The sequence below is a fragment of the Myxine glutinosa genome, chromosome 2 (assembly GCF_964187855.1).
Source record: "Myxine glutinosa chromosome 2, kmMyxGlut1.1, whole genome shotgun sequence".
In the NCBI taxonomy this organism is placed as follows: Eukaryota; Metazoa; Chordata; class Myxini; order Myxiniformes; family Myxinidae; genus Myxine; species Myxine glutinosa.
This window is the reverse complement of record NC_136262.1, coordinates 255,209,748-255,232,171: the sequence shown is the minus strand read 5'-3', so window position 1 is coordinate 255,232,171 and position 22,424 is coordinate 255,209,748. Positions and strand designations below refer to the sequence as shown.

At 44.0% G+C, this 22,424-nt stretch overlaps 1 protein-coding gene across 2 annotated transcripts in view; it reads right to left on the bottom strand.

The window, feature by feature from the left end:
- The window catches only part of LOC137420649 (uncharacterized), a 59,346-nt gene extending 38,060 nt beyond the window's left edge, over positions 1 to 21,286 (bottom strand). Inside the window, exons 1-6 of one of the 2 annotated variants that reach the window (XM_078772440.1) lie at positions 21,065 to 21,280; positions 20,613 to 20,809; positions 15,411 to 15,603; positions 5,763 to 6,004; positions 3,913 to 4,490; positions 1,848 to 2,369 (exon numbers count right to left, since the gene is read on the bottom strand). In XM_078772440.1, coding sequence (XP_078628566.1) covers positions 1,848 to 2,369; positions 3,913 to 4,490; positions 5,763 to 6,004; positions 15,411 to 15,603; positions 20,613 to 20,680 — 1,603 coding nt within the window. In that variant the 5' untranslated portion in view covers positions 20,681 to 20,809; positions 21,065 to 21,280. Of the gene's footprint in view, positions 1 to 1,847; positions 2,370 to 3,912; positions 4,491 to 5,762; positions 6,005 to 15,406; positions 15,604 to 20,612 lie in introns of both variants that reach the window. The other variant, XM_068105886.2, reaches the window with a different exon arrangement.
- Between the last annotated feature and the right edge of the window lie 1,138 nt (positions 21,287 to 22,424).

Below are 22,424 nucleotides of genomic sequence, written 5' to 3'. Positions count from 1 at the left end.
TTTCATTGATTAATTGCATAATTAAAATCAATAAAAGATCGTCATAAAATATTTTCTTAATCAATTGGCTAATAGCATAATTAAACCACTAGTGCTTCATCCAAAGATGTAACTTTTAGAAATTTAATTAAATAAGTCATAAATAAAGAAATTAAATAATTAACTTATCAATCAATAAATAATTAAGCGATTAATTGATTAATCAATAAATCAAAAATACCGTTTATAGACAAATCACTTAGTCATCGTCATGTCCAGATATCAGCTTCCGAACTCAAAAGGTGCCTGAGATATTGCCCAGATGAGAAATAAAATAAATAAATGATTAATAATGAAAACAAATAAATAATAATGGTAAAAAATTAAATAATCAATCAATTGCCTAATAGAATACACAAACCACCACCATTTCATCCGAATCTGTAACTAAAAAAATTAAAAATTTTAGTCATTAATCAAACAATTAAATAATTAATCGATTAATTAATAAATCAAAAATAGCCTTTGCAGCCAAATCACTTGGTCATTGTCCTGTCCAAATATCAGCTTCCTAACTCAAAAGGTGCCTGAGATAATGGCCAGAAGAGAGAGGAAATGTACAAGTACTTAATTAATCGCTAATAATTAAATAACTAATCAATTAATTGATTAATCAATAAATCAAAAATAGCGTTTACAGCCAAATCACTTGGTCATTGTCATGTTCAAATATCAGCTTCCTCACTCAAAAGGTGCCTGAGATAATGCCCAGAAGAGAAAGGAAAATTACTTAATTAATCGCTAATAATTAAATAACTCATCAATTAATTGATTAATCAAAAAACTAAAAATACAGTTTTTGAGAAAGGACTTGCTCACTATTGTGCCGAAATTTCAGCTTCCTAGCTCAAAGGATGGCTGAGATATCACCCGGACAAACAAGAAAGAAAACAAGTACAGATACATTCAAAGTACACCGCCCCCATGCCAAATAATTAAATATCCTACAGCGCAGCATTGCCTGGGCGCCTCTGGTGCCCAGCAATACCGCAGTGCAGCTCATAGAGGCTGCATTGGGAGGGAGAGGTGTACAATAATTGGTTGATTAATTGTATAATTAAAATCAATAAAAGATTATCACAAAATATTTTCTTAATCAATTGGCTAATAGCATAACTAAACCACTAGTGCTTCATCCGAAGATGTATCTTTTAGAAATTTAATTAAATAAGTCATTAATAAAAAAATTAAATAATTAATTGATTAATCAATAAATAATTCATCGATTAATCAATAAATAATTAATCGATTAAATGATTAATCAAGAAATCAAAAATAGCCTTTGCCGCCAAATCACCTGGCCATTGGCATGTCCAAATATCAGCTTCCTAACTCAAAAGGTGCCCGAGTTAATAGCCAGAAGAGAAAGTAAATTTAATTAACTAAATAAGTACTTAATTAATCGCTAATAATTAAATAACTCCTCAATTAATTGATTAATCAAAAAACAAAAAATACCGTTTTTGACAAAGGACTTGCTCACTACTGTGCCGTAATTTCAGCTTCCCAGCTCAAAGGATGGCTGAGATATCGCCCAGACAAACTAGGAAGAAAACAAACAAGAAAGAAAAAAAGAAAACAAACAAACAACCAGAGTGAAAACTGAGTACTCCCTTTCAGCGTGCGTCACTGCCGAGCCCCCTTCGGTGCCCGGCAATGACGTTATGCAGCGCCTGGAGATGGCATAGGAAAGGTGCGGTGTGCAACATAGGATTAGCTTGTTCTGCACAAATAGTTTCCGCACTGCAGAATTTTGCATCTGTTTATTTAAATGAAAAAGTAACGTTTTTTTGCTTGATCACACTTACCAACGTTTGACCTTCCATGTTCATTTTGCTCTTCCCCAAAGCACAACGGAGATTCCGCATCACTTTGCTTCTCCACAGAGCTCCACATTCTGTCTTCATCCCAAAAAGAGTTAAGATTGTTAATTTTTTGAGACATTGTGTTCACTTCCTTTTGTAGCCTTTGAGGAAGGGACGCAAGGGCATCCAACAGAGTCCTACCAACAGATTTAATCAAATGCTCGGATTTACTTTGATGAGACACGGGATTATTAATGCCATAAAGGTCCACCAGGCGTCGCAACATGATCCATGAACCAAAAGGGAGTTTCTTTTTTGCTTCTGCAAACAACTCAGCCCTCAGCGAAGGGCTCTCTGTGCAAGCCATGAACTCCTGGTAGTCCTCGATTCCCAAATCGATAACGATGGCCTGAGCAGCTTCTCGACTCAGGCCCTTGGACGTCAACCAAGGTAGAAACATTCTGGAGGACGAAGATTCTTTTCCATCACTTTCCCCTCCATGATGGTTTCGGAATGCAGCATCGTCTGGAAATAAAAATTTTCAATCTCAAATTAAATAAATAAAGAACAAAGTAGACTAAATCCAATGGATTTCACAAGAATAAGATAGACGTTCTAAAAACCATTGCAAATTCAATAACCCAGTGCTCTCCATAGAAGGAGCCCCCCCCTCCCCCCCAAAGCCCTCGCCCTCTCTCAGATCTCTCGATGTCTCCATGTCTCTCGGTCCCTGCTCTCAAATGTTGTGTTTGTGTCCTTCCCCCTCTCTCCCCATCTTGTCTACCGCTCCCGATGTTATATGTTTTATGTGTCGGTTTGTCTTTCTGTGTGATTAATGTTCGCTCTTTCACGAGCCTCGACCTTGTATACAAAAAAAAAAAAAAAAAAAAAAAAAAAAAGCTGGTGATTTGCATTGGTTTGCAGGAAAACGCTAGTTTTTAATAATTAAAAATGGAAAACGAGAACGGCACTCGGTGGAGCGCACACCTCCACCAGGCTGAACAGTTTATATTTAGTATCCCACTGATAGGTCGGATCTGCATTCGGACCTGAACCAAGATGTAATCGGCTTGTTCATGTCGCCGAACCAACTCATCCACCTAGTTTTGTCATAACCCGTCCGGCGTCCACGACATTTTGAGATATACTGCTCACAGACAAAGAAACAGACAGACACGGGTGAAAACATAACGTCCACCTGGCAGAGGTAATAAAAAGGGGCTGTTGCTTGTTTTGTAAAGTTGACGGTTTCAAGAACTACGAACAAGGTGTGTTTTGGGGGTTTCCCTTCCCCTAATGCTGTATTCTCCAGTCGTTACAAGTTTCTTGTGAAAGATCAAACCAATCATTATTACCCAACTAGTACAATAGTCCGTCAAAAATGACAGGTTGGAGTTATTTTATTCGAAATATCCAAGGAGACTGGAAGATATATTTTGTAGCAAGAAAAAGCTTTATTTTAAAAACAAATGTGCAAATGTGACCCCGTTTTCTTTAACTTCTGGGACGTTTCATTTCAACAGTGCAGCATCGTGAGCGTGCCAAAGTCTGAAACCTCAGCCTAGCGTCAAGTTTGCTTATATCTTCTTTATTTATTAAACATCCTCCACAGGCAAATTAACACTCGTTTTACTCCGCACACGTTGCACATCACATGCAGCGAATTTCACGAGCCTAGGTCATGTATTTATTTTTTTAAACGCGTGGGGATAATAATGGAGTTCAAAAGCCAATGTACATACAGGTATCAGCCAAACACTTAGTTTTGGATAGTATTCTGGCAATAAAGAAGTTCAAATCAGACAACAGTGAATTCGGTGGTGGCTTTCACAACTTAGTCGAATTGGAAAATACACCATCCCATTAGGAGTGCTCCGTAAACCCTCTGCAAGCCACCAACCCACAAATTCAACAACAGCAAAAAGCTGACCATGCTTACTTGTTGGGAAGGACAATTTTCACGAAAAAAAAAAATTACCAACTTTCAACAACAGGAATTTCAGTCGTTCAAGAATTAGAGAATTGGTGGATTTTGCATCCATTAACACTGTTCTCACAGTGGCCTTACCAACAGCCGAGTCTTCTGGAGGTCGACATTTTTTTGTGCTGCCAGGTAAAGACTCAATGCCTACTCCCCCCTCCTCCGCACCGTCGTCATCATAATCATCCTCATCATCTTCATAATCATCCCTGTTGTTGTCTGCTTCGTTATCCTCCTCAAGCTTTTGCATTTTTGCCTGGTACCAAGGTAGATTCAAAGCATCAACTTTCTCAGCTGCCATACACAACTCTCCTCCCAATCTCAAGAGTAAGGATGCAAGGGAGTCGAGCAAAGGTGCACCAGCAGATCCAGTCGCAGGACCTGCGCCACCTTGCTCCAATAATTGATTGTCACGATGACAAAGTTCCACCAGGCGCCGCAACATGACGTACGAACCAAATGGGAGCTTTTGTCTTGCCTCTGAGAAAAGCTCAGCTCTCACCGAGGGAGAGTCAATACAGGCCTGAAGAACTTGGTAGTCCCCGATTCCCAAATCCGAGACCATAGCCTGAGCAATATGTGACCTCACACCCAAAAATTCAAGCCAAGGAAGGAATTCCCAAGAAGAATCGACACTCTCTGTGGATGGGTTCTCCACCTGTGTGCTGTAGTACAAGAAATGCAGTGATTGGAATTAGAACAGAGATTTAGTGAAAAGTCATTCACATCGATAACAAAAAAAAACATGCAAATGGAAGGAAACTTTTATTTTCAGAGCAACAAAGCCCACGCGGCGCAGCAACAGCAACAGCACAGCCTGTGTGGCACAGCAGTAACAACAACAGCACAGCCTGTGTGGCACAGCAGTAACAACAACACAGCCTGCAAGGCACAGAAGCAGCAGCAACAACACAGCCTGCAAGACGCAGAAGCAGCAGCAACAACACAGCCTGCAAGGCGCAGAAGCAGCAGCAACAACACAGCCTGCAAGGCGCAGAAGCAGCAGTAGCAACAAAACAGCCTATGTGGTGGCACAGCAGCAACAACACAGCCTGCGTGGCACAGCAACAACAACACAGCCTGTGTGGCACAGCAGCAACAACACAGCCTACGTGGCACAGCAGCAACAACACAGCCTACGTGGCACAGCAACAACAACACAGCCTGTGTGGCACAGCAACAACAACACAGCCTGTGTGGCACAGCAGCAACAACACAGCCTATGCGGCACAGCAACAACAACACAGCCTGTGTGGCACAGCAGCAACAACACAGCCTACGTGGCACAGCAGCAACAACACAGCCTACGTGGCACAGCAGCAACAACACAGCCTACGTGGCACAGCAGCAACAACACAGCCTATGTGGCACAGCAACAACAACACAGCCTGTGTGGCACAGCAGCAACAACACAGCCTACGTGGCGCAGCAGCAACAACACAGCCTGTGTGGCGCAGCAGCAGCAACACAGCCTGTGCGGCGCAGCAGCAGCAACACAGCCTGCGCGGCGCAGCAGCACCAACACAGCCTGCGCGGCGCAGCAGCACCAACACAGCCTGCGCGGCGCAGCAGCACCAACACAGCCTGCGCGGCGCAGCAGCAGCAACACAGCCTGCGCGGCGCAGCAGCAGCAACACAGCCTGCGTGGCGCAGCAGCAGCAACACAGCCTGCGCGGTGCAGCAGCAGCAACACAGCCTGCGCGGCGCAGCAGCAGCAACACAGCCTGCGCGGCGCAGCAGCAGCAACACAGCCTGCGTGGCGCAGCAGCAGCAACACAGCCTGCGCGGCGCAGCAGCAGCAACACAGCCTGCGCGGCGCAGCAGCAGCAACACAGCCTGCGCGGCGCAGCAGCAGCAACACAGCCTGCGCGGCGCAGCAGCAGCAACACAGCCTGCGCGGCGCAGCAGCAGCAACACAGCCTGCACAGCGTAGCGACCTTTTGTTGCAGGAACAACTGTAGTTGTGATCAAACTGAACTGGTTCCTTTTGGAAACTGCATTCAGCAACAGCAGTTTCTTCAAAAGCATCCTTTGAAGAGGTCACTGGCTCATGAGCAGAAAATTGCCGACACCCAAAGTGACCTTTTCGTTTGATCGACCTTCCCCTCTTTGTGCATCTTCCCTTCACGGCAGGTTGTCCCCTCCCACAGGATTGTGTCAACATCATACAATGCTCTTCCTATTACAAAAAAACACATTTGTGAGTGCATTATATTATGAGAAAAAGAAGGACATAATCAATAGTTCAAAACGTTATGTGATTCATTTGGGAAAATGTACCCCAGGAGAGTGCATTCATGTACATCTTAGGAACCCCAAGCTAGTTATTTATATAACCTGTGTAAAGGTAGACCTTTGCCCATTGCCTAAGGTTCGGGAATGGGAACATGCGCTGTTGGTAGTATAATCTATGTATTCCCGGTGTAATGTCTCCCCATTTCCAACAATCTTTCTTCTTTCAATCCACCCTTGGTCCGTTCCGGCTATCTCTTTCTTTCAATCCACAATTGGTACATTCCAAGCCTCTCCTCAGTGAAAGAAACATGAAAGCCCGCTTGGAGTTTGCAAAAAAGCACCTAAATGACTCTCAGACTGTGAGAAACAAGATTCTGTGGTCTGAAGAAACCAAGATTGAACTGTTTGGCTTCCGTCTGGCCACTCTGCCATAAAGCCCAGATCGGTAGAGTGTTGCAGTGATGGTTGTCCTTCTGGAAGTTTTTACCATCTCCACACAGGACCTCTGGAGCTCAGCCAGAGTGACCATCGGGTTCTTGGTCACCTCTCTTACCAAGGCCCTTCTCCCCCGATTGCTCAGTTTGGCCGGGCGGCCAGCTCTAGGAAGAGTCCTGGTTCATCCAAACTTCTTCCATTTAAGAATTATGGAGGCCACTGTGCTCTTGGCTGGAGGCCAACTATGCCCGCTACCTGAGTACATACTACACCGAGATGACAAACCTCTCCCCAGAGCACCTAGATGCCCTGGAGCACCTCAGGAATGTTTCTCTGTTCAAATTGGACCTGACAATCCATTCGGAAGAATTCCTGTTGACCAGACCATTGAGGAGACCGTAAACAAGGACACCCAGACACTAGGAGGGACAAAAGGTTTCAGCCTCAAGCCAAGTGCAGTACACAGATACTACCTCACTGCAGAGTACAGGAGCTTAAATAGGCCTACCAAATCCATGAAGAGGAATTTTTGGCAGGTATCAATATTTTGATATATTGTTATGGGATGATTTACCATGTTTCATGAGGTATTCTGTCAGATGGACGTAAAAATGCATACCTGAGGTTCAATGGTGAATGACTTGGACCTTGACTACAGGTGACCTTTAAATGCCTAACAGCCCTAAACCAAATAAGAGCACATTTTCACATGATATTTGACATTATTAAAAATGTTGTTTGAAAGATTTTTTATGAACACCAACACATTGGCATCTTCCATTTTTGCGTGTTTTTCAGGCTAAAAATGGCCGTTTTCAAAGATGTGTCAAATTCCGTTATGTACCATAGCTCAGATACAAATAAAATCCACACTTTTAGGCATAAAATGGACTTGGACACTTATTAACTTCTATTTGAGCCCATTTTGGCTGAGAAATTCCCATTGGTAGGGCAACTGTGGTGATTTTTTGGACGGATGGCCAGATTTTAAGCAGAGGTCAAATTTTGTGACCTTTTGACCTCTAGTGACCTACTTAATTAGCATATTGGCAAATAATAGATATAGTTATGTAGAACATTAAATTTCCAACATTTTGAGTGGTTATTTGTAGCAATTGGACCATTAGTTCAAACGATATCGCAATTTATATTTCCCCTACCCCATAATTTCGGGACCCGGATCGGGCCCAGTCCTCCATCTTTAAGAGGTGATTGCTCGCACTAAACTACTGTTCCAAGCTTGGCTTCGAAGTTTCTTTTTCATCGATGGGTATATGCCTTTCAAGAAAACACAGTGAGATTTTGCCACCCCAGGTGGTACCAATATCTGGTCTGGTTCATGGACTATTATGGGGTATTGAGTGTAGATCGATGAGGGAAAAAATGAATTTAAACGATTTCAGCATAGGGCTGCAACATAACAAAATGTGAAAAAAGTGAAGGGGTCTGAATACTTTCTGAATGCACTGTAAGTTGTGCATTTTCCATCCGCTTCGTTCTCGTCCTTTCTTTCATTGATCGGACACAGTGTGTATGTAGTGGATAGAAGGGAGTTCTGCCCCGCTGTTTCACTTCAGTAGTAGTTAGCCAGGGTTCACTCATGGTTCACTCAGTAGTGGAGGTAGTGGAAGTAGTGGAAGTAGTGGAAGTAGTGGAAGAAGTAGTAGTAGTAGTAGTAGTAGTAGTAGTAGTAGTTAAAAGGCGTGTAAACACTGAGGGCACAGTCCTCAGCTAAGGTCATTAGGTCACCAACAGGTAACACGACATAAAAGGCGAGAGGACCCTGTTAGACGTAATTATCCCAACCGGCATCCGCAGTTGCTCAACAACCTGTCGGGCCGTGGAGTTAACCGTGGCCTGCTGGCCTCAGAGTCGGTGGTGGTGGCTGTTCCGAGTACCCACCTTACTTCTTGCAATAATCGTTCAGTACGTGCAACTTATGCACTCTTCAATTGTTGGAGGTTACACGCATTCCGAGCAAATTCTAAAACCTTTCAGAGACACCAACATGTGGATCATCAAAAAAAACAAGCATTCAACTAGAACAGAACTCGGTAGACTTGAATTGAGTGAGTTTTACGGTGAGTGGCTCAGTGGAACCTGAATTGAATGACTTTTAAGGTAGATTTGATGTTCCGGGGACCCGAGTAAAATGTGAAACAAATGCGTGAGGATCTAGAATCGAGATGCTCAAATGCATGCCAAACCAGTAATTTGTGAATCTGATGTCGTGAAGTGCTTTAGGGGGCTGAGTATAAAGAAGGCTTGTGGTCCAGATGGTATTAAGTCTGGTATTTTGAAAGAGTTCTGTTTAGAACTGTTTAAAAAAGTTTTCACTCGATTGTTGTAGTTACTTTTAACTACTCATACTGTATAGTGTATACTGTACGTATTTTTGTTGAAAAAGGTCAATCATTAGTCCCATGCCAAACAAAGTTCACCCAAAGCAGATCAAAGACGATAGACCTGTTGCTCTTACCTCCATTCTATGTAAATGTATGGATAAATCGATCATGATGTTTATAACATGAGATGCAACTCCAACATTGGATCCTTTACAATTTGCATCCAAAGCAAGACGCAGTGTCCAAGATGCACGGCTCAGGTTGCTTCATCTACGGCAGTTTCCCAACCGTTTTCTGTCGAGTACCACTTGGAGGTCCCGTACCGTCGCTGCGTACCACCTGGTTCCAGAAAAACTCAATCCGCGTACCACCTGGTTCCAGAAAAACTCAATTCGATAAGATATCAGGCTTATTTCAATTTAATGCGAGGGCTGCATCTGTTTCTTCTCCACCAGCTGGTCGATGCGGGGCATAACTTTGCTCACAGCACATCGGAAATCATGAAATATATCAGAAATCAGAAATAAAAAAATTATCAGGCCAAATCATTTTTTTTAAAGGTCGAGTCGCGAACCACCTGGAAGGCCCTCGCGTACCACTTGTGGTACGCCTACCACAGGTTGGGAACCAGTGATCTACGGTAATCACAATTCACCTTGACAAGAACATAACGTATTATTTATTGACGAGTAAAAAGCACGTCAAAAAATGACGGGTTGGAACAGTTTATTCGACGGTGCAGCTTCATGAGCATGCCAAAGTCTGAAGCCTCGGCCTAGTTTCAGGTGTGCTCATATCTTTATTTATTAGACATCCTACGGACGTAAATGAACACTCATTTTACTCTGCGCACGTTGTACATCACGTGCAGCGATTTTCACCTCCCTGCGTCTTGTATTTATTGTTATTTAAAATAAAAATAAAAAAAACCGTTTCTGTACACCGCCCGTGAGGCTCGGTTTGCAAGCCACCATCTACAATTCCAATAGAAGAGACATAATTACTCTTTTATGAAAAATGTTTTTCAAGTTTGTTTTATCCTCCAAAATAGACCATAGTGAACACACATCCGTGTGATAAGATTGGCCTTTAAAACCTACCTTTATGAAGGGGGACATACATCTGTACAAACACAAAAACTAACATTGTGTTTTATATGGTAAATTTCTCATCAGCCTTTAACATGATTCAACCATTCAACCTTTTGAAAGGGTTGGGTGACCCGTGCCTGAACACCCATATCATACTCTGGGTGGAAAGATTTTACTACACCGTCCTCAACAGGTGAAGGCGAATGGTAGTTTACCAAGGTTCTCAATCTTGAATACTGGTGCTTCACAAGGCAGTGTATCATCACCTCTACTGTACATTCTGTACACCAATGGATGTGTGGTTCTCAATGAAGTGTGTAACTTTATTAAGTACGCGTACGATACGGCCATTGTTGGCTGTGTTTCCAATCAATCGTCCTTTGTATCGCACCTCGATGAGATCGACACATTCAATAAGTGGTGTAAGGACTTTTGTCTCGCTCCTCCAAATGTGTGCAAAACTAAAGATGACCTTGCATTTTCAAAAAGGTCACGATTGTGAGCCTGTAACCGTAAATGGAGACAAGGTGGAAATGGTTCACAAATTCCAATACCTGGGTACTATTATTGATAAAAATCGAACTTTTGATGAAAATCCTGATGCTGTGTACTATAAATCAATGCAATCTATCAATGACTGTATATGCTCAGGAAGTTGAGTTCATGTGGTGTGATCTCACGCATGACGCAGATGTTAACCAACTGCTGGCTGATCAGTGTCTTGTCATTCAATTTGGTTCATTGGTATAGTTATCTAAATGTGTGGAAGAAGTCAAGACTGAGAAAGGTCATTACACTAACTTTTAAAGAGGGTGGGCCTTCAACTAGGATAGAGTCTCATTTATTTGTGTCGATGCATGCATGTATTGATGAAAGTCACTTCTTGAACAGGGAGATGCTTTCATTCTACTCTTATTAAGAAAAACATTTTCAAAAAGTCATTTGTACCATGTGCGATTCAAGTGTTAAATTCAAATTGTTAGCCATTTTGCTGTTTAGTCTACCTTCGATATTTTACCTGTTGTTACATGCGCCCCCCAAAGGTGGATGGAGGTGATGTTTTCACCCATGTCTGTTTGTCTATTTGTGTGCAAGACATCTCAAAAAGTTGTGGACAGATTCGGATGAAATTTGGAGGACACGTTGTGTGTTAGATAAGGATACATTTCTTACATTTTGGTGAAGATACGAACACGGATCCTGGTGTCTACGGCCCGGTGGGTCGAGTGGGTCCTGGTGTCCGGCCGTACGTCCGTCCGTTAACATTTGACTGAACCACGTCATAAACTACCCGACCGATATGGACCAAATTTGGTCCGAGGCATCAGGACAGCAAAGTCACGTGGGGTTGTGCTCCCCAATTGCATGCGTCCCCTATGAAGGGAGTGAAAGTGGGGTTTTGCCCCCAAATAATGGTATTTCATTCAAAAATCATCTCAGAAACTGAGAACCAGATCCAGACCAAACTGGCCATGCCGAATCAGGACCATGCCCTAACCTTAAGTTCTGCTCCCCGTTAACATATATCCCCTGGAAAAGGGAACACAGGCTCCCTCCCCTAATCCCTCATATTCACCAAAACATCTTTTCCTCACAAACTACCTGACGGATATGGACCAAAGTTGGTATGATACATCACAACACAAAGGTCTCATGGGGTTGTGCTCCCCATCCAGAGCTGCCCCCATAAGAGGCTGAAAAGGGAAGGGGAGGGGTTCGCCTCAAATTCAGGAAGTATACTTTTAAATCTTTTCAAAAACCATGGGGAAGTAACTGTCAGTCCCTCACGTGGTTATTTTTAAAAGTAATTCTTCACCTTTGAGAGGTAGGGCCAAAGAGTATATACATACAGTGTAGCACGATATCTCAAAAAGGTTTTTTTTTTTTTTTTGTATACAGAATCGAGGCTCATGGAAGAGCTAATAAATTGAACATAAAAACATGCACATGCATATAAAACATACAATGAGGGGAGCGGGAGACAAGACGGAGATAGAGGGAAGCACACAAGCACAACAGTAGAGAACAGGAACGTCAGTAGATCTGTGGAAGGGGGAGGTCTGGGAGAACAGGGAGGGATACACAGTATAAATCAAATGAACACCACCAGGAATTTCAGGAAAGAAGTTGGGGATTGAAAGGCGGATTTGGGATGTTTTAACGAGGGTAGAAAAGATCAAGGTTTTGGATGGGGGAAGATAAGAGATGGTGCTGAACAGCTGTTTTAAAGACCTGGAGGGAGGAGAGGGATTGAAGAGAGGGTGGGAGATTGTTCCAGAGGCAGGAAAAAAGGGGAATGAAAGAGTGAAGGTGAACAGAGAGTCTTGATTTTGGCAGTTTAACCATCAGAGGGTTGCTGGCAAATCTTGTGTGTCCTGCAGGAATATTTTGGGGACAGAACACAGACAGAGCAGGGGGAGCAAGGCCGGAGAGGAGTCGGCAGAAGACAGAAAGACCACCAACCTGCCTGTGGTGAGCGAGTGAAAGGCTCTCACAATCAGCTTCATCATGGGAGATTCCAATGATTCTGAAGGCTTTGGTTTCTACAGCGTGAAGCCGAACTAGGTGTGAGGCAGGAGCACCAGCCCAGAGGGGAGAGCAGTACTCCATCAAGCTGCAGATGAAAGCCTAGTATGTGGTGAGGATCTCAGAAGTGCCCAGAAAGGACTTCACACGACAGAGGATGCCCATTGCCCAATGGGCGACTGGCTTTGGAGGCCAGCTGGAAAATGTGGTTTTCCCAGGAAAGATCATGTCTGATCGTGAAACCCAAAAGCTTGAGTGACAGAACTTCTTCAAGAGGATTGTGGAGAAAGTATATGGGAGGGTTATCCAGACTGTCTTTTCGGAGAGACAAAGTGAGAGTGTGAGATTTGTAAGGATTGAAAGACATGTTCCAGTTGACCAGTGTGTGACCATGTTGTTTGACCTGTTTGTGATGTTATCCAGGTCTGCAGAGAGTGAAGAGGCTGCTGCCTGTCGATCTGAAGATTGAGATATGGAGCGGCAGAGAGTGGAGTCATCAGCAAAGAGATAGAGAGGATTTTCCAGAGAGTCGGAGAGATCATTGATAAAGACCAAAAAAAGCACAGGGCCCAGAACACTGCCTTGGGGAACTCCAGCCTGAACAGGAAGGGGAGAAGAGAGACTAAGTTGACTAAGACCAGAGAGGAAATCGGCAAGCCGTGCGTGGAGATTTCCATGGATACCATAGGAGGAGAGCTTGGTGAGCAGAGCAGGGTGCCAGACCGTATCAAAGGCACGTATTATGTCAAGGGAGACAGCTCGGATTTCCTGTTCGGCATCGAGGACCTCCATCCATTGTTGAGACAGCAGAAGCAGCATGTCCAGTGTTGAATGACCTGGTCTGATTCCAAATTGATGATCCGAGATCAAGCCATTGGAGAAGAGGAATGATTTAATATCAGAAGCGATGATTGATTCCATAAACTTGCTGATTATTGGGAGCAGGCTGAATGGTCTGTAGTTGAAAGCATCTGTTTTTGCACATTTTTTGTATAAAGCGTTAATGTTGGCCGATTCCCAAGCTGATGGCAGATGACCTTGAGAAAAAGAGAGGGCGAAGAGAACAGAGAGAGAGTGAGATAGAGCGGCAGTGCAGGATTTTCGGACTCGTGGGCTGATGCCGTCTGGTCCAGTTGCAGAATCAGAGTCGAGGTTTGACAGAAACTTCTCCACCTTGTCAGGAAGGAAGGACACAGAGTACAGGAGCAGCTGGGTTCAACTGGGTAAGGTGGGTACAGGGAGAGATGGGTTTGGGACACAATAAGTTATGGGTGGATTCGGACGAAATTTAGTGGACATGTTGGTTGTGGCAATGACAAATAGATTAAATTTTGGTGAAGGCCAAATCCGAATCCGGATATGTGAATTTTTGATTTTTAAAGTAATTCTTCACCAACGAGTGATGGGTCAAAAACGATATACTGCATAGGATGATATCTCACAAGGTTGTTTCATCTTCGTGCTTGTGGACTCAGCTCGGACCGCAGAACAGTGGTTCGTCGGTGGTTCGTCGGATCTGGCTGAGTTAAATCTTTGTGCTTGTAGACTTGGCTCGATATGAGGTGCAGTGGAGTGGTTCAGTGTGGGGGTGGAAGGGGGGCGGGGGGGCTGCGCTTTGCCCTTGGGACTGTGGACTTGGCTCGGTTTTCCTTCGTGGGTCTGCCCTGCACGGCAAGGAACTGGCAGACCAAGAGTGTGACGCTTGGCAGATATTCTGAACAAGGAGGATTATGCGAAGGAGATGAGGAGGATTGTGTGAAGGAGGCGAAGAGGATTGTGTGAAGAAGTCAGGAATCTAAATGAGTGGCTGGAATTGAGTGTGAAAAGCATTGGCTGTGCCTACTTTGAAAATATTTACTTTTTTTAACCTTGGTGAGGGAGAAGTGAGTCGGGTGAGGAAGGAGTGAAGTGGGTGGGGAAAGGAGTAGACTGTTGAGGGTGAAAATGAGAACAAGGGAGGGGGGGGGGGGGCGAGCAGCAAAAGTGGTGGGAGTGTGTGTGCGCACACAGGATGGGGAAAGCAGACTGGTGTTGCAGGTCCAGCAGGTCAGCCAGGGCAGTGCAGCCGATTGATGATCTGAACGTCCTAAATTATTCAATATGGTAATTAGCTCTATCAGGCGGGCAGCGGTTCAGATGCAAGGTCCAGCGAGGTAGTTTGAATGTGGGTTCAATGGTCAATGGGGGGTAGGGGGAGAGAGGTCGAGGTGGTGGAGATGATGCAGAGAAGGAAATTGTAAGTGTTGTGAGTGCAGGAGACCCAAATGGAAAGGAGACAGGATGAAGAGGTTGGTAGGAGGGTACAAGCTGTTACATGCGAGTGGGGATGGAAGGAGCAATGGCATGGGAATAATATCATCGGAAGAGATCAGCAAGCGGTGGTCAGAATGGAAAGATAGGAAGGACGGATAGTTATGGCACAGGTGGTGATACAGAGGCAAATACTGGGTGTTATGTCAGTACGTGAGCCACAAACGGGAAGGACTGGGTCAGAGAAGCTGGAATTCAGAGACACAGTGGAGAGGATGATGGGAATGGTTGAGATGGAGGAGATGCTGTGCATTGCGGGAGACTTTGGCATTCATGTGCGAGTACCGGCGCCGGGTGAAGAGGAACGGGATGGCCACAGCTAGTTCATTCTTTCAAAAGCAGGAAAGCCACAAGATGACCAATAGGAGTGGACAGCTTAGAACAAAATTGGATTTGGTGATGGTAAAGAAAAACAATTAAATGTTCAAAGAAAAGACAGACACAGGGGAATTACAAAAGCATGAGAGGAATAACGAGGAAGTACTTGACACGAGTCTCTAGCAGACTAATGGAAAGTTAACAACAACTCTTATGACCAGATAATAAAGATATAACAGACTATGATAGTTATCCCTCCCCTGGGGCATTTTCATTACAACGCATATACCAAATATATATAAATATGTAAACATCAACAACTTGCCTTCTTGGTATTCACGATATTGAACAATGTAGGAACAGCATCCATTTTGAGACGAACTACAGCCCCGGTGCGATCAAAGCACGACTCCTCAAAGTGATCCGAGCACAGCACCGATCTGCTTGACGGGACCCACTTCTCACGTCTCACTTTCAGAATCCATTGTCTTAGCAAATTGGGACTCCTCCGTGGAAATCTGCAAGATTGAAAGGATGCTGGTACATGTCTCACACTTTTATTATCGGGAATTTAGAATGGTGAGGCACGGTCTGATATTTTCAATGACCCGATCTAACATAAATATTTGTAATAATAATAATAAGGATAATAACACGACTCCCCCTGCTGCTCTCGTCGTGAGCGGGTGTACAAGTATAAATAAATGCGAGTTGCACAATTGTGACTGAATGGGGTAAACGCCATATCCATTCAAGTATAATGCTGGATGATACCTCATTTAAGACCTCTTGGGTCTGGACATTGCATGAAGACATCTAAAAATATCAATATTCATGCAATTTCGAGTTGTGTGCATTTTTGTTGCCAACACTGGTGGTGTATAGGCTCGGAATTGTGGGTTCGCACGCCCACCGGAAGTTAAAAATAATAATAATAATAATATAACCAAAACTATTCAGTCAATTCTATCAATTTGTAATTACATTTTGTCCATTTACTTGACCGTATTATGCTGTCAAAGGCCAATCACAGCAAACTCCATTGGGAACAAATTCCCTAAAAAAACGAACCTGGGATTCCTTACAAATGCTTCCACAGACTCTCCATGCACGTGAGGTGCACAAAAGGACAATATGATGCCTTCTGTGAGAAGAAGCACAAAACTTGCATGTGCATGGACGTTGTATAATCTCAATCACTGGTTCGCACGCCTACCAGAAGTTAAAAAAAAAATAACCACAAATTATTATGCTGCCATTATGCTGCCAAAGGACATTCCTGGCAAACTCCCTCAATATTCCACACTTTAATGGAAACGAATTCCCTCAGAACAACAAGGGAAGAAGAAAAGAACCACCTTTAGAGGCCATTTTTCCCCGCAGAGCAGGGGTTGGCCTTTTTTGGGCACCGTTGTCCCCTTTTTGAAGCAATGTTTTATGGCCAGATGCCCTTCCTGCCGCCAACCCTGTTAGTCACCTCTTACGACACACAGGGAATTACCAGTAAACTGGTACTCAATATGCCGGCCTCGGAAGGATGACAGGCTGAGTCAACCCCCCTGGTGTTAATTCAACGATTGACCGGAATTCGAACCCAGGATCCCAAGCAAGAACAAGGGACAAGCAGATTATCTGCTAGTTATACATAAAAGCTAGGAAAAATATTACAAATTATATAAATAAATCTCGATGATCAGGATTAGTATGCATGCAATCTCCCCTGACACCCTCCAACTTTTCTTTCATGTTGGGAGTCCTTTGGCCTGTCTATGTTGAAGTGTAGCGGTTTTCTGCCTCAAAAAACAAACAAACAAAAAACATCAATCATAACAGTTGAGAGACTATGTAGAACACGCTGAGGCAGTATCAGAGGTTTTATTTAATCACTTCAAATCATTCATACAGTGGAATGAAAGGGCAAAGAGACACACACACACACACACACACACACACACACACACACACACACACACACACACACACACACACACACACACACACACACACACACACACACACACACACACACACACACACACACACACACACACAAATATATATATATATATATATACACAGACTTGGCATTTAATATGGAATATGTTTTTTCTTTCTTGACTTGGGTTTACTTTCTGAACTCAGTATATCAATCTGGTGAGTTTCTTTTACCCTTCGGTGATGTCTTTGTTGAAAGAACCATGTCACTGATTGTCTTTCGCAGCAAGAAGTCAATAACAGGATTATATCACAGGTGGCGTGACAAAATGTAAGGACAGGTACATTTGACGATTGGCTTCACAATCGGGTATATAAGGGTTGTTGCGTTCTGTATTAGTGGAAAACAACTGCTGCACGTCTACAAAAGTTATTGCCGCTTCCTCTGGAGATGGTCCGTCAACTTGACAATGCTGTTTGTCATGGAGTGGTGGCTTTACGAAATTCTGGCATGAAACAGCGTGCTATTGCTCGGCAGTATGGCATCACTCAAGGTCAGGTGTCAAAGATCCTGAAACGAAATGCTCATAGGGGTGTCCCTACTCCAATACCGAGGCCAGGACATCCACGCAGAACCACAAGGAGAGATGATCGCCAGCTGCACCGGTTAGTCTGCAATGGCCGTACCAAGTCAGCTAATCGGCTTAGGGCTGAGTGGCAGCAACTGACAAATGTGCCTGTATCCAGAAGGCTAGTCAACCAACGACTGGTTCAAGCAGGCTATCGTACCAGGCATCCCCTGAGAAAGCCACGCCTGACCAGACAACATAGCCAGCACCGATTGCAGTGGGCCAGAGGGCACCGTCAATGGCAGCCAGGACACTGGAATCACGTGACCTTCAGTGACGAGTCTAGATTTCTGGTCTATCGTCAAGATGGCCGCGTCCGAGTGCGCAGACAAGTGCATGAAGCCCACAACGAAGATTGTATAGTGCCAAGAGTCCAAGCTGGAGGTGGTGGGGTGACCATTTGGGCTGCTTTTCATGCAGGGGGCAAAACTGACCTGGTTGTTCTGAATGGAAACATGAACCAGTTTAAGTACAGGGTCATTCTGGAAGAAACATTGCTTCCATTTGCTTGTGCAGCCTTTCGAGGAAACTTTGTCTTGCAAGATGACCATGCACAGCCTCATCGTGCTCGCATGATCCAACACTTTCTTGCTGACCGTGGTGTCGAGCATATGGAGTGGCCTGCCATGTCCCCGGATATGAATCCGATAGAGAACTTGTGGGCAGAATTAACGTGCCAAATCGACCACTTGGACCAACAGCCTGCCTCTGTGCGTGAATTGCAGCAGACTATTGTCACTGCATGGCAAGCAATTCCTGTCCAAACCTTGGCAAATCTCGTGAACAGCATGCCTCAATGTGTACGTGCTCTCCTGAATGCTCGTGGGGGTTACACGAAGTACTGAACTGTAATTTTACTGTCCGTAATCCCAGTCATAATTTAGCTTTTGTTTTTGTTGAAATTTTTTTTGGCTAATGTGCAAAATAAAGAGATACTTCTGGAAAACGTACAGAAGTTTAACACAGTACTGTCCGTGAATTGAGTTTGATATCAGTTTACATCACTTTCAAGGATCAATTTATTTGCTTCAAAATGTCAAATGTGGTTTTTGTTTCTTTTAAAGGTCACATTAACAAAATCTAGAATAATTTCGACATAATTCCAATGAACTTTTGGTTCTAAGTCATCTTGAAAAGTAAGTTCACCCCCACAAAAAAAAGATTCCATATTAAATGCCAAGTCTGTATATTGTTGCGGTTTTGTGTTTTTATAATAAAGGTTAATTTCCCCTCATAGTTTAGTTACACTACAACATGTAGCCTCGTTTAAAGCTCAGTTATTTCATAGTAAATGTAAGCGTAGACCTTTCCTGTGTGTAGTTTTGCATTGAGTAGAATAATGAGAATTAGGTCCTTTACGATGCCTCCATGCTTTTGGTTTTGGCACGAAATACCACGAGGCCGGCCTGAACAAGTCGATCAAGGCCGAAGGAAGGCGGGGGCAGGAGGAGTGGGAGTGACCGGTAAGCACGAGCCGCCAATCTGGGCTCGAGGGGAGTGGCTTACCACTGCGGCAAAAGGCGGGGCTTGGAACATTCGATACGGGCCAGGGCAGGGCAATATAACCCTGTGCCCGGAGCCCCCACCTCAGTTATCAGAGGGGATGCGCCAAGTTATGAGATGCATGCAGGGCAAGCCAGATGAGTTATGAGAGTCGGTTCGGAGCGCTAAGTTATGAGGCAAGCCCATCAGTCAGTTCGGAGTTCTCAGTTATGAGAAGGGAGGCAGATGAGTTAGGAGGCAAGCCCATGTGAGAGTGAAAGCGTTGTGTTCAGTTATGAGAGGGAAAGCGTTGTGTTACGAGTTATGAGTTCGGAGCGCTCAGTTTGACGGCAGTTGTATTAATCGTGCTGTAAAAGACAGCCGCGCCGGGCCAGAGACGCGTTTATTTCCTCCTGCCTGCTTTGCCGAGATACGCGCCGCGAGGATTCTCCCGCCTGCCTGCCTGCCTTCGCCGGGGTACGTGCTGTGACCGCCAGAGGGCCACGCCGGGTGAGCTGTTCCTGGACAACCAAAGCCGGCGCGTTCAGCGCATGAACATTTCTTCCTTCATCCCCCTGTGAGTGTGAGTGGGCCCATTGTCTGGATTATATGCTAAGACTGCTTAAGACTGCCCTGTGTCTCTTTTCTACCAATCATTGTAAATAGTGTAATAAATCGTGTTCGTCCTCCGATTCGACCGTCTCGTCCCTTCCATCATTGACTTAGCGCGGTACGAATTATATCGCTCTGATCGGGTTCCAATAACAAGGTAACAGCACGGACCACGTGGTACGCCATCCGCTCGGGTGTACTCAATTACGCGTGGTTCGTGCGCGACTCGATCCCCGCTTCCGCGGCGGCGTGGGTACTTAGGTACGTGCGAAAATTGTCCCGAGACCCTTTTCCACGTCTGCCCGGGAGTGGCGACAAGTCTCGCGGTTCAAAGACCCAAGGAGAACAAGGGGCTTAATCTCCCCTTGGGAAGGGAACGGGCTTCGCCAAAACCACAACAATATATATCTACCTATATATATCTATATATATATATATCTACATATATATCTATATCTATATATATATATATCTATATCTATATATATAGTGTGTATATATAAATATATACACACACACACACACACACACACACACACACACACACACACACACATATATATATATATAAATGCACACACACACACACACACACACACACACACACACACACACACACACACACACACACACACACACACACACACACACACATATATATATAAATGCGCGCGCACACACATATATGCATGCACACACACACATATATATGCATGCACACACACACATATATGCATACACACATACACACGCACATATATGCATGCATGCACGCACACACACACACACACACACACACACACACACACACACACACACACACACACACACACACACACACACACACACGTTTAAAAAGCAAAACTCACAGGTGGAATGTCTTCCCAGAGCCTTTGGTTTGTTGGTTTGAACAATTGATGGCAGCGCAGGACGGCATTGCAAACCTTGAAGCATTGGCCAGCCTTGAGTGCGCAATTAGAGCGTTTTCAAAACAAAACGCGCGTTAGGCTCTATGAACGCCACGTATCTTTCGGTCGATGTTCCAAGTACACGGAAAATGGAAAAGCTGGAAGATAAAGCAGAATTCTCGGTTCTCCTCAACGTCTTCGGCGCATGGTCCAGCCGCTCCAACCAAGACCGCGGGATAATTATTCAACAATTGATACAGACTACAGTCCATATCTGTGGTCTTTCCTCAGAGCTAAAATTGCGTTCCTCAGATCTACATGAATCTATAATCGCCACTTCAAAAAAAGAAATATTGCAGGTTAACAGTAACACTATATCATGTGGTACAAAGAAATCGGATAAACTACGCTACCAACGACAGCCGAACTTAATGGACGAACGTTCATTCAGTCCTTTGCGGTGTACGACGCTGATATTCGCCATCGAGTCCGCAGCGAAGCGCAGGACCAAAGGGAAATTAGATAAAACAATGCGAAAATGCTTAAATGCAAATAATTCTGACAGCGAAACTGCTGGAGACCACCATTTTATAAAACAACATGGCGTTCAGGCCTTTCCTCCACCCATTGTCGATAAATTAAATTACACTTTCGTTATAAAAACAATAGTTTTGCTTTATTTTACTAAATGCAGTAATTTTTGATTTCTGGGACTCATAATCTATATGAACAAACAATATATATTGTGTATGCTTCCAATACACCGCCTAAAATATTAAAAGCTAATTTTAGTGGATAGGAGATTGGCGCTAACTTTACCTCAGTGTAGATTAAACGTTATTATTTTCGATACAATTATTTTGGCCACACGCATTTTGTTTATTCTACGCATGTATCGGATCCATATCCCCACTAATTTCTCAGGAGTGTGTGCGCCATTGTGTGCCAGTACTGTGGCCAAATAATAATCCGACCAAGCGATGGAATGAGACTTCTGTATGTTACCTTTTAGTGCTATATATTTGCGGAATCGTATAATAAGTGGTATTCCGTTATTATTTCGAAAACGGTTAGTAAATTGAATAGTATACTTAGGGGTGTGCAGCGCATAATATACAAGCTTGATGGGTCAATTCGCCTTCTTACTTAACGACTCGGTTTCCTTTTACAGTACTGTATATCGTTGTATTACTTACTGTATGTATATCAATTAGGAGGAATGAAAAATGAAATACCTATTAAAGTGTAAAATCGACCAAACTAATAATAATTGTTATTAATATATAGTACCGTATATCAATACTACAGAGATAAAGACTGGGTAAGTTATTGGACGATGCATCTGTTTTGGGGTGTGTCCCATTACCAATCACTGGATCAGTTTGTCGAGCGCTCGCCGAGTGGGTTAAGCACTTCAAGGAAGCGGTTGATAAGGAACGGCTGGCTTGGCAAGCGATAGCAAGCTGATTGGTAATGGAACACACACCCTTCGTTTTTTTTTCCGCAATCAATTCATCAATTTGCAAACAAACCCTGGGTGTGTGCACCGTTCAGTTACCAAGCAGCTAGCTAGCGCTTGCCAAGCCAGCCGTTCCTTATCAACGGTTTTGAATGGATTGCTTGCTTGAGTGCTTAGGCCACTTGTAACTGAGCATGCCCTCGGTAAATGAATGCTGGAACGTCACAACGACCTGTTGCAGCACAAATGGACAGCCACCCGGACCCCACAATCTCTGGTGATACGAGTCGTCTCTCTGTCAATACCTCGACGAC